The following is a 13,127-nucleotide window of genomic DNA, read 5'->3' on the forward strand; positions in this document are numbered from 1 at the left end:
TAGTCTTCTTATTATCATCTTATAATACAACATTTAAATCATTTTTACAAGCCAATAATAATTTATTATAATATAACATATATTATAATGAATGCAAAATTCAAGATATAATACATGATATAAAGTTTTCATGATTTACACTATTTTTCACATATTAAAATAGTTTATTAATACTAGAATTAAAATTTACTATGCCTAAAACTATAATTAGGAGAATCAACTCTAAAACGATAAATGTCAACTAACCTGATTAAAATAAATATTATAGAGAAAATACAAGTAAAGCAAATAATAGCAACCTTAATATGAGGCATTTAAGATATTAAATAGCATCCCCTACTATAAACTTTGGAGTAACATGTACAATTCATGATGGATGGTTAATATCTCCATTTTTATTTCCATTCCTATTTAAAAAAAATGAATTTTATTCCCACAACAGCACTACCAGAGAGTACAAAGAAACTAGTTTATGTCCCACCATCACATGAAAAGAAGTAAAAAGATTCAGAGAATCAAGCATGCTATCCACTTTCTGAAGAATTACTTTTTAAATAATCAAATACAGTAAAACCACCACAGCAGCAGGAGGTGTTTGTTACATCATCAGTTAATGATTAAATAGCCCCTTTAAAAACAATGGAATAATTTTTCGCGGTAATTCCTCCTTAAATTATTTTGAACATTAAAAAACTTTAATATATCAGTCCATCTGCGATTCAGCAATATACTATTCCAATAGCTATTACTGGATCAGATATTCTAGCAACATCATAAACTGGGACTGGTAAATCTGCAGCATTCCTCATACCGTCTCTTTCTTAAATTTTGACTGAAAATCTTAAGAAATTGACAAAGTCACCTTAAGAACATAAGTCTAATTATTCGGCAGTTGCAAAACCCTTTATCATTATTTTGTCGCCAACCCGTGAACTAGCTTTACAAAATTTTAAGGCCTCTTGCTAATTTTCTTTTAAAACAGGGATTTTGACGCGTGTTTGCTACGGAGGAGAAGGCTTAAAAGAGCAGCAAATAGCACTTAAAAGAGGATGTGATGTGTTAATTGGCACACCAGGACGTCTTAAAGACTACATGAAATAAAAACTAATAGATTTTTCCTATATGAAAACTTTTATTTTAGACGAAGCTGACACAATGATCAATATGGGCTTCATCAATGACATCAAGTTCATAAGGCAAGAAATTATTGAATAAACCTACTAACGGTCAAAATCCCAGCTGCAAACACTCATGTTTTCTGCCACATTTCCAAACTCAGTTAAGCAAATAGCGAACGCATTTCTCAATTCTCCGTATTATATTCGCGTAGGGGATATTTTTTCTTGTGCGAAAAACGTCAAATAAATTATCTTGAAGCCGCAGGACTTTAAGAAGCAGCTCTTCCTCAAATTTCTACTCCTCCAAAAGGGCGGGGCGTTGGTCTTCTGCAACACCAAAGCCACAGTAGCGAAATTAACGAAATTTTTGATTACTGAAATTCAGCAGAAAACGCTGCGCCAAATCCCCCAAATTCAGGCGGACGAGTTCGCCAAAATCACAGATTTTGACTTTTGCGAAACCGAAATTTTACCGCAAAACGTGCAGTCGCTCAGCGGCGATAACACGCAGCAGGAGCGCAACGAAGCGATCGCAAACTTCTCCAACGACGCGCTGAAAATGCTCATTTGTACGGACGTGGCGCAGCGCGGAATCGACCTGCCGAACGTCCAGTTCGTCGTGAACTACGAGATGCCGGACACATTCGAGGAGTACCAGCACCGCATCGGCCGGACCGGCCGCGCCGGAAAGGCGGGCACCGCTATCAGCTTCGTGGGCGAATTCGACAGCAAGGAGATGCTGAAGGGGGTCGCCGGGAACCTTGTCCGGAGCGAGAACGAGGTCCCAGCGTGGCTGTAGAGCATTTTCGAAAGAAAACGGCGCAAGTGAGCAATTTATAGAAATCAGTCCTTCAAAAACGAGTAGTAACTAGCCTCCTCTTCGACCTCCTCCTTCTTGATGTCTGCGAGTATCTTCTCGCCAGAGCTTTTGAGCGTTTGGATGCGCGCCTCCAGCAGCTAAATTGCCGATTTAATGAAGTTTTTGTCGCTATCTAGGAAGGCATCCGAGTAACCTAGCTGCAGGTAGAGTAGCGATTCTTTGAGCGATTAAGACTGCGCTTAGAGGACGACTAGAACATTGTTGATGCTGATGTTCAGATCTGCATTGTTGACTGTGGGTTCTTTGTTGCCGGCGAGATTAGGCAGTATCATTGGTAGTTTCATACCTATCTTGGGGGTCGTGCCCGAGGTTGGCCTTCTAGTTGAAAGGCGACCTGTATTGGGGAATTACTGCGTCTTTATTTTCTTGTTATTCTAAATAATAACCGAGTGCTGGTTCATATTGGGATACAAACTTCTAAATAACGCTAAAATAGTTGATGAGAAATTACAATGAACTAGATAACGAGCTTCGTCGGAAAGTGACATAAAGGATTAAAGTGTATCGTCGCTATTAACTACAGGAATGAGTAGTTCCACATTATCTTCTCTTTCTTTTTTGATTCTAGACTAAGTTTCAAGAAGATTTACTCTTTATCTGGTAGGGCTTAAATTAGTTTTTCTTGATTATCTTCTAGAGTTAAATTAACTGGAGCTCGTATCATTTTTGATTGAACTAACTTCGAATATATTTCCTCTAGGAACCACCATTGTTGCTTTGAAAAACTCACTACTAGGTAGGACAATTGGTGAATCTTCGGTAAATGGACGCATACCTAAAGTTTATTGCCAGACTTAATAACATCTACAAAAAGCATCCTACATTTAAATTTAACCTTTTGTATATTCTACCAATTTATTATCAGCTGATATTAAAACATCAGTTATAAGTCTAATTAAAATAAAATCTTAAGGCTACAGCTTAAAATCACCCTGATACTTAACTTTAATTAAATCCAATATTTGCTTAAAAATCCCACAATCATAGCATAATCTACTAGAAGTCAATCTTTTAGGTATACCAAATATACCATAACAACATAATAAACTTAAGTATTAAAAGTGATGTTATGATTATTGTAATATATTCAAAAAATAATCTATCAATGTCTAAAAGTTTCCTTCTTGAATAATAGGTTATATTTCACCCAATTTAATAGCATAATTACAAATCAAAAAGGTAATAGAAGTTAATGCCATTTTTGCATTATTTGATAAATTATTTTATTCACATCGATCAAATAACTAAATAAATGAATCAATTGTTGATTCAACTAATTGTTTCAATTTTTCCGTATTAAGAAGGCCTTCAAAATCATTACCTAATAATTTTGATATAAAAACACAAGAATGTATCTAATTTTGATTATTAACATTATTAAGGAAATCAAATAACCCATTATTAATGAAAATATCCCACACCTTATCATTTCCTGATGGAAATGTAATAATAGCATAAATAAGCTACAATGCAGCATCCGTAGTCTCATCAATTTATACAAACTTTACTGTTCCATCGACGAAATCTGAGTCCATATTTTACAATGATAATTTAATTGCCCTCGAAGGTGAAGTTCTTGAAAACATGCAGATATTGCTTAAAATTTAAAGCGTAAATATAATATAATGGACTTCAAACATTGTATCCAAACTATTAATTAACTGTGTAGCTGTTTTTTAAATTCTCTTAGTCGTAAGAGTATTTCTATAATCATCATTATGTATAAATTCCGTGGTAAATCCTTCTCTACCTACTTTTGCCTGCTCTAGTTAATATGCTCTTAATAGACTAGCATCACGAATATCAAATTTTTCTTATGCTGCATACAATCTTGCTTTTCTAATATTCTCATATTTTGTTGATTTTTCTACTTTTTATAGTTCGATACTATCTTGAACATGTAACTATTCGATACGTTTGTTGTAAATTTCACGCAAACTCGCAAACTTTTCTACTGTCAGTTTATTAAGTTATGTAAAATTGACTGTATGACCATCTGGTACATTTTATCTAATTTTATCTTGATTTTTAAGCGTTTGTTGTAAGTACACTTGTTACTTTCTAGACGAGTGGTATAGATTTTTTCCATAGTTTTTAATGAGCTGAAGAAGATAATGGATAACAAAATTTGCAGGAGTTTAAGATGGTTGATTTTTAACAAAAGCTTATGACGTATGCTATTAATTGCTGGCAGGTTTGGACTCCGTTTCTTAATTCCCTTACAAAAATCTAGTTGGTGATGTGCTTCTTGATCTAAAAGGATCTACTGGGTTTTGCGGAAGCTTTGTAGTATTTCTTCTACTTTAATTTGATTTTAATTAATGCTACATTATAGTTTCTGCTCCATCTTCAAATGAAGAATTGTCACATCGAAGTTGTTTAATAGGCGATAAACTAGATAAATTAGTGTCTTATGGTTAAAGTTCTGAATCTGAGTCTTCATCATCTATAATTCTATTCTTATTAATCTTCTTTTTTTGAACTTTTTGAACTTAAAAATTATCTTGAATATTGAATGGAAGATCTTAGCATAAAAAAATAATAAATTAATTTAAGCTGCGTGTAGCTCGTTCTATTATATTTAAAATTGCTAGTTAACTTTCAATTTAATATTTTCCCTTAACTTCTAGCCAACCATTTTAAAATAAAGCAATAGATAAAGTATGTGCAAATTCTTTTTGATCACAACAATCAGGTACAAAAGTTAACCTTTACATGATTGTAAGTGTTAAAGTTGTCTATCTATTTAATATATCACCAGATAAGTACGAAATTAACTGAGATACTAAAGATTTTTAATTACCTAATTCTATAATAACAAATTACTCTTCACAGCTCTTTGTATACAAATCCAGAAAATATAACATCGTAACTGTAAAAACTTCTAAAATTTCTGAAGATATCTCCTTATAACTTTAAATTTTAACCGCAAATTTACCTATAGCCATTAAAGCCATATCATGAAAGCTTTATAAAACTTCTCCTTATATAAGAGATCTAAAAACAACATTATCTGTGGTAAACTCAAGTACTGGTTAAATTACTTAATTAAGATTCTCTGACAATCGGCATACTGCTGCAAAAAATGCAAAACATTCACAAATTGATAGTAATAAATTTTCCAGTTTTTAACTATCTGTAAGTTTATCTGTGTGTCTAATTTAATCTGGTAAATCTAGTAAAAATACCTCTGCAATAATAGAAAATATTTCCTTAAGACAAGGTAAAAATTCTAACTGCATATTTGAAGTATAAAATATGCCTTTTGAAAGTAGTGTATTTAAAAAATTAAAAACTGCCGGTATTAATGCCCAAGGTTAAAGCTCCGAATTTTAATCTAATTATATTGAAAATAGATCTCTAGCTAACCTTTTTTGAGTTAACTATGTGAGTAGAATACTATTACCCACTGAATTTTCAGGTATTATCTATGTTTACTAAATGTTTTCTTAAATTATCTGCAGAAGATCTAACAATTCTGGTAATTCTTGTAATGCAATAGGTGCATTATTTCGAGATTCATTATAATACATCAATGCTCTAACCTATCTAGATGTATCTGATTTAATCAGACTATCTGTGAAAAATTCCTAAATTTGCTCCATTTGCGGAATTTTTAATATAAATATTTCGATATAATATTAAAATCATACGACTTCAAAACTATCTGAACAACTAAAATTTTCAATAAATTAGCTATTTTAGATGATAAAACTTAATAAATAATACCGTATATTAAGAATATTCTTCGTACTATATTGAACTAGTTAATTATCTGCTAGTAAATATGCAACTAGAAATACAGCATAACCACAATCATATGAATTAACCTACTTCGGTAATTTTATCATATCTTGAGACCCAATAGTTTATCTTAACTCTTGGACAATGCAAGTTACCTATTCTAATATTTCTAATGGTAAGCCTAAGTTAAAAGAATCAAATGAATATATCTTATTCTCAACATGATGATAATAAGCACCATACCAATGTTGTTATATACAAATAGGAAAAAATATACTTTATTTATCTTATTTTTTGTACTTTAGTATATTTTATTCCCTAATTTAGTTAGACATTAAAAATTAACTATCAAATGTATAACATTGCAAAAAAAACTTTAGGTAGTCAATAATTTAATCATCCATCTTCTCTTTTATTAATAAACATTTAATATTCACTGATAACTAAATATTCTCATTATTTTCCTCCTCGAATGTATTATTGAGTTCTATAAACTATAAATAGGTGTCGACAAAGCAGATTTAATTTTATAAAAATCTAAGATTGAAATTATTATTTGTTTTCAAAAAAAAGTTAGACAATTATCTATACTATTTTTATAAAATTTCAGTCTTCAATAAATATTCTAGATCTAACTTAAATTTTTAGTAAGTCTTAATTAGATAAATTTTAACCTTTTACAATTGTTACTATTATTAATTTGGTTATATATAATTAGTAACTATTGGTGGATCAACTTCGGGCAATGGTGTAGATTCAGATTAACTAGATTTATTAAACTATATAATTGGTGAGGAATAAGATATTGGTAATTAATTTTTAATAAAATTACATTTGTTCTGTGGAAACAATACAGGAAATGTGGTCCTAACTTTAGTAGGAGAAATATATGATTACTCTGAAATAACTTTTTGTATTGGTTCACCGGGAGATTAATAATAAGTTACTGAATTATTATTTTTCTTTTTCGGACTATTATATATAATACTGCAACCTTTTGCTGCTGAATACTTTACATTAAGAGCATTAATCCGATTTTCTTCATTTAATTATTGTTATAATTTTTATTTAATAACATTGTTCATTAAAATAATATACATTTTTATATAAATAATAATATAACTAATTTTAAATTTTTACAAATGTCAGCTGCTGGTTCGAATAAGGTTTCTTATCCTAATGTAGCAGATCTTAAGTACTCTAATACATTAGATTTATTTAAAGTACTATCAATTCCACGTATGAATTTTTCCAAAACAGGATAGGTTTCTTAAGAATTAGATCATGTTATCAAAAAATCAGTTGTTTATGTAAGAGGTCCTGTCTCTTCAGCGAATAGATTTTTAGTTCCCTCTAAAATTTCATAATAATTTTGTCTTCCATAGAGATATCTTTTTATTTAAATTTCCCCTGACATCTCTTTTCATACTGCTAAAGATATAAATACATAAACTCACACTTCATTGACACTTTAAACTTAGTCTATTTCAGGTTAAACAGTACGATTTTAGCTTACAACTTTAACTTAAATCCCAAAGGTTTCAGCATCTTCGGTTATTCTTCCTCTAAGACTTTAAAGATGGTCCACTTTAGTTATTGACTTTCACCAATTATATAAACTTGCATATAATAATACTTTTACTTATAGAGGTCTCCTATAATTTGAAGCAACAGCTACTTGTGTGGTAAAAGGTGTTTATATGTCAAATTTAAAATATTCACCATTTGATCAAATCGAAATGTTGAGGTTATAAGCTCCATCTGGATTTGCTGGAGCACCAATTTCTAATCTTTTAGAGCATTATGACTGGATAGAATATGGAATTAGAGAATTTGATGTTGTAAAAAGACAAAACCTATAATATATAAGCTAAAGGGATATTTTTAGTTAAAATATATCACATGCAATGCCATTTATTTGCGATTTAACTGATTTTTAATCTGAGTTAATTGAATTTTAATAAAAAGAACAGTAGATAAAAGAAATTAAAAACTAAAGCAGGAATAAGCCTCTTAATAATCAAAATAATAGATTAAGTTAAACTTTAAGCACTTATAAAGCAGCAAAGATTTAAAAGCCAAACATGCCAAAAAGCAAATTTAATAACGAGAATTTACTGTAAGGTTAATAAGAAACTTAAGAGATCAATTCAACCAGCGAAAATTCATTATGTCAGATAATTAATAACTAAGACACCTCTGAATTTGATACAGAATTAGAAGATGTAAATGTAATCAATTAAGATCCATCTATGGATACCTATGATGAAAAAGTTAACTAAATATCTGATTTACAGGAATCAGCCGTACTCAATTCTCAGTAGTAACATGATTTGTCTGGTTTATAATCTACAATGTAGAAATCAATTAAAATTAATACAGATATTTAAGTCCTTTAAAGTGCCTAATAGTAAAATGATTATGATCTTGGTATATTTTAGAATACAAATGCAGATTTACCATCTCAGATTATTGAATAAATGATAATAGAATAAGCAAAAAGCAACTAATAATAAGTTACAGTTTCTGAATTATAAGAACTTAAAGAAGCATTTTAGGAAGGTAAATAACACTTAGATGATAACTTTTAGACATTAAATTAAACTGTTAGCTCTATTAAAGTGGTTAAAAATGATTTTTCAAAAGTTTACAAATAAAAAATGTAAGAATTACACTCATTATTTGTTCCTAATTTATAACTAAATACTGTTAATTCAGCATTAAATGTTAGAGGAATTATCGGATGTGAAGTAACACCTAGATTTTAATTTTAAAATCAAGATGCTTTAGAAATAGAACAGCCAAATTTAAAAAGTATAGCAACTTTAGACCCCAGGGATTCAATGAGTTAAGCTATAAATTGGATGAACTTCCACATAGGTGGTAAAATTATGTTTTAAGTAGATCAAGATGTAAAAGTTAATTTGACAGAAATTGTAGGTGATAAACCTATCATCATTCCAAACTAGTATTTAACATTACTTTTAAACCATAAAATTGCTGCTAGTGTTGTTATTCCATAAAAAGAGATTTAATTATTTATTTCTCATGATTTAGTCATAAGTTTGCTATTCAAAATTTAATAAAATAATAAAGACACTAGTTTATACAAGGAAATTGATGTATTTATATTGTAATCAAAAAAGTCAAATATATAATTCTTAGCCTCTGCTAAAAATTAACATTTTATAGTTGTTTTTGAATCATATAGTGCTATTTTTGAATTAACTGATAAATTAACACTATCTTTACGTTGTCTTTTTAATAATTCTACTACAGGTATTTATAAAATTGAATTAGCGTAGTTTTCTAAAATGAACAATCGTCTATTTTTAATTGGTACTAATTAAGCTAAATCATCTGTTGCTATAGCAGTATTTTCCTTAGATAATGTGATTACTTTAGGTAATGGATGGTTAAATGAATCTTAATCTAAGTTTGTATTTTTGAAGTCACCTTTAATTTTAGAATAACTAAGTAACTAATAAAGACATGAATGTGTGTCTAGTTTAATTGAAATTAACTAGGAATAATATATTCTTCTTACAAATTAAAATATTAGATAATTAAGACTAAAAGATGGAATCGAGCTTAGAATGTCTGCAGTTTCATTAGATTTTACTAAATATAAAAATTAGCTCATTAAAATTATGCAAAATATTCTTATAACAGAAAATTCAATGTATAATTCATGTAAAATGAAATCATAGCTTTTTGAGGAAAATCTTAATAAGTTAATTCAACTTTTCATATTTTCAACAGGTCTTACTAGTGCAGGAATTGTACCTAGTAGTCATAATTAACTTCTTTTTTTAGTACTCTCAAATGTAGCCATTGTGTAGATAAAATTAGAGGATTTATTTAATAATAACACGCCGGATATAGATGGGTTTTTACCACATGGTTTCATTTCACTTCTTTCTGTTGCTTGTAGCGATAATAATTTCATAGTATCTTCAGATATTGCTGGAAATATACACTGTCATCGCGAAATTTGTGGCTAATAAAATATGTCTGCAAAATTTAACCAGCCGGTAATCCATATTGATAATGTCCGCTTTATAACAACATAAGAAAACTATAATGAAACAGAAAACTAAAGTTCATAATTATTTAATAACTCTAACTTAGAAACTTCTGTTTCGTCGTAAAAATTAAATGTCTAATAATTCGTGTCATTTTAACAATCAGGTGAGTTAGCAGTGTTTGAAATTAATGAAAATGGAGCTCAAGAATACACTAAATACTACCACACGACCGTTTATAATATTCACGATTTTGCATTTGATCCAAATCATTTTGATGAAATGATGATTCTTACTGCATGTGATGCTAATGTGGTGAATGTAGATAAAATTTACGAAAGAAAAATTTAGTATAGTATCACAGTTAATAGTAAATATAAAGATATATCATCTATTAAGTATCAGAACTTGATTAGATATCATCCTACTAGCTATGTTACTGCCATATTTTACCCTGAAGAGTAAGAATTCATATTAACAGATTTGAACAATTCTGATATGTTATTTTGTAGTAAAAGGTTATTTAAATCGATCGGAGGTGTATATGACATAAATTTTACTCAAAATGGTAATTATTTATTGATTTCAAGCTCTATTAACGGATTAAAAATATATTCTATCGAAAAATAAATATAATAATAAATACATATAAAAACTGATTTAATTTCATTTAAGACAACCCAAATTTTAAACAAAACTACAAAAAAGATGACCGAAATAGTTGTTGGAATAACTCCTTAAAACCAAATCCTATTGGCTTCTATGGAAAATTTGATTTAAGATCAGGGATTTAGGCCTCTAAATATTCAAAAATAATCTATGGAATTTGTTTTAGACAAAAAATCTAAATAAAAATTCATTTCAGAGGAACATTTAAGCTCAAGTTTCTATCAAAATCAAATTAAATTTATCAGAAATATGTTATAATAAGGTATTATTTAAGGCTCTAAAACTAATTTTGGACTAATTTAGTAAATACCACTTACTCCTGATATGGACATAAGTAATTTCAAATTTATCGAAAGAAAAGTTTTATCAATTTAAATCTCTCATTGCATACCTAATCTTCTAGGCGCAGTTATAGCCGATACTTATTTTATTTCATCAATGAACCCTTAATCTAAGCTTAATTTCTTTATTACCGCTTATTCTTTAGAAACTTTCTCGTTATCAAATGGAATGCAAGTTTAATCTTTCCATTTTACGACTGTAATTACTAATCAAATCGAGTATTCTACACCAATCTTGCTCCAATCTAGAGTTCATGGGACATATTGTGTATTCTTACCATATCCTGAAAGAACGTTACTATATTCGCTTAATATTTTAGTACCTTAAATATGTAGTTAATTTAGGGTTTCTGAACTTCCATTTGAAGTTTTAAATGCCAAAATTTCATATAATGAGGATAAAATTGCTTTATGTCATAAAGGTAGTTCTGTATTTATTTTTGATTGGAATTGCACCGATTTTTGTGACTCTGAAGAATAAGTTCTTCTATAGAAAGAAGAACTATAAAAAGCAATCTTGGAGCTCCGACTTGAAAAAATTGTTATGGGAAGTGGAATTTGTGAATATGGTAATTAATCAAGCATGAGTGGAAGTATTAAAAGTGGGATAGTTATTATATGATAATTAATGTGAAAATATTTTCCACTTTAAAAAATGGAGCTGCTTAACTAAGCGCTTAAGCTGCTGAATTAGCTTCCGTCATAAATAAAATAATCGACTTTACTCAGTTTATACCCTGAGTACAAATAAAATGTGTGTAAAATTGATGCTGTATTTGCAGAACAGATCGAAGCCATTAATAAATTTATGAACCGAGACAATATAATATTAACATTCGACTTCCTGAACAATTAAATTAATCAGTTATTATCGCAATAAACTTAGTAGTCTACCTCAGATGTAACTACAAAGTGCAGATCTATTATGACATTGCTAATTAACACTCCGGCGTCCCCCCATTAGGCATTTAAAGAGCTTCTTGTGCACTAAGAATTCCCAAAATTCTGTCCATTTGCAAGCTTCTAGCCCTATATATAACTTGACAAAAATTTGCTTATTTAACCTTCATAGGAACTCGATTTATAGAACTTTTCATCAAATTGGAATGGAAAACATCCATTTGAGTAGATTATCACAGAATTACCAAGAAATACTAATTAGTTAAAAGAACTAATACCTAACGATGATGTAATCAATAATGCAATTTTCTACATTGAGACAAACTCCTAACTACTTTTAGAATATATTAATAGCGCAAATATATCATAAAGTAATAAACCTCCATCTTCACTTATTCTTCCCCTGTAAAATATATCCGCACTTGATCAATTCTAAATCATCCAAAAAGTATAACCCGCACTGAAATCAACTGCCTAGAAAGCCCTTTTAGCAACCTCAAAACTCATTCTAATCACCACAAATGAGGAACTTGCCTCAACTTGTGAATAACTCCTATAATTTCCAATTCTTGCTCTTGATGTCGAATTTTCGCCTTTTCATTCCTATCTTGGCAATACTTCACTCCTTCAACTGACCACTCCTTCTGGTGATGACTATATCTTCGATTTATTAGCATATTAAGATTTTACTCCGCTTAGAAAGCTATTTTCCAATCCTTATTCGCTTAAGATTATTCATGGGTGCTCAAATGATATATATTGGTTGCAACGCGATTTTCGTGTGTTTTTAGTTAACGTTTTTGACACAGCGGAACTTGCAATTTTATCGCGTTAACGTGCTAAACTGCAACATTTACTCGCAAAATATCACGTTTTTATCGATAAAAACGAATAATGCTCAGACTGGGCACTACGTCCACTAAAAACAACTCAAATTGAATATGCACGATAGGACAGTCACTGGCTCATCGGATTGAGTTGGGAAATGCAAGACTTAATCAATCGCGCATTTTCTAAGAGAATGGTCGATTTAGAGCTTTTATCTGCTTCTAATCGAATAGATTTAGTAGAAGGATAAGCCATAAGGCCTATTAAATCTGCAAGTTCTAAGAGTTAGCTTGAAAATAGTTTGAACGAGTTGTGGCATGATGTTTACTGTCGTTTTTATGATTTACCAGTCGCTTAAGGCACGGAAAAATGTGTACAAGACGATGAAATAACTTAAATCATCAGTGATTGGATGCAGAAATGTAACAATGATGGGTAGTTTAATGCCAGTAATTTAAAGTCTAAACATCCGATAAAGTGTGAAATTTGTGTTCAAAAAATTGAAATTCTAAGTGTTTTTAATCATTTTGGACACTTAAATTGCAAGTTTGAAACAATAAGACCAAGTTTATTAAATGATATCACAGATTAGTAATAGAAAATTCAGTTAATAGAGTGATTC

The 13,127-nt window shown here is 29.7% G+C and overlaps 5 protein-coding genes across 5 annotated transcripts; 3 read left to right on the top strand and 2 right to left on the bottom strand. All coding sequences in view use genetic code 6, as the record gives it.

Moving 5' to 3' along the window:
- Positions 1–420: 420 nt before the first annotated feature.
- On the top strand, positions 421–1,947 carry SS50377_23535 (ATP-dependent RNA helicase; the record flags this gene model as incomplete). The annotated part of the gene is made up of 1 exon (XM_067907399.1): positions 421–1,947. One exon carries the CDS (start codon positions 421–423, stop codon positions 1,945–1,947), a length of 1,527 nt encoding a protein of 508 aa, XP_067764373.1.
- A 14-nt stretch (positions 1,948–1,961) lies between these two features.
- SS50377_23536 (uncharacterized protein) lies at positions 1,962–5,603 on the bottom strand (the record flags this gene model as incomplete). The annotated part of the gene is made up of 1 exon (XM_067907400.1): positions 1,962–5,603. The coding sequence occupies one exon, from the start codon at positions 5,601–5,603 to the stop codon at positions 1,962–1,964; it is 3,642 nt and encodes a 1,213-aa protein (XP_067764374.1).
- Positions 5,604–5,645: 42 nt separating this feature from the next.
- On the bottom strand, positions 5,646–6,842 carry SS50377_23537 (uncharacterized protein; the record flags this gene model as incomplete). Its single annotated transcript, XM_067907401.1, has 1 exon — positions 5,646–6,842. The coding sequence occupies one exon, from the start codon at positions 6,840–6,842 to the stop codon at positions 5,646–5,648; it is 1,197 nt and encodes a 398-aa protein (XP_067764375.1).
- Positions 6,843–6,884: 42 nt separating this feature from the next.
- SS50377_23538 (uncharacterized protein) lies at positions 6,885–11,399 on the top strand (the record flags this gene model as incomplete). The annotated part of the gene is made up of 1 exon (XM_067907402.1): positions 6,885–11,399. The coding sequence occupies one exon, from the start codon at positions 6,885–6,887 to the stop codon at positions 11,397–11,399; it is 4,515 nt and encodes a 1,504-aa protein (XP_067764376.1).
- Positions 11,400–11,432: 33 nt separating this feature from the next.
- Positions 11,433–13,124, top strand: SS50377_23539 (Exosome 3'-5' exoribonuclease complex, subunit Rrp6p; the record flags this gene model as incomplete). The annotated part of the gene is made up of 1 exon (XM_067907403.1): positions 11,433–13,124. One exon carries the CDS (start codon positions 11,433–11,435, stop codon positions 13,122–13,124), a length of 1,692 nt encoding a protein of 563 aa, XP_067764377.1.
- Between the last annotated feature and the right edge of the window lie 3 nt (positions 13,125–13,127).

The sequence above is a fragment of the Spironucleus salmonicida genome, chromosome 4 (assembly GCF_000497125.1).
Source record: "Spironucleus salmonicida strain ATCC 50377 chromosome 4, whole genome shotgun sequence".
In the NCBI taxonomy this organism is placed as follows: domain Eukaryota; phylum Fornicata; order Diplomonadida; family Hexamitidae; genus Spironucleus; species Spironucleus salmonicida.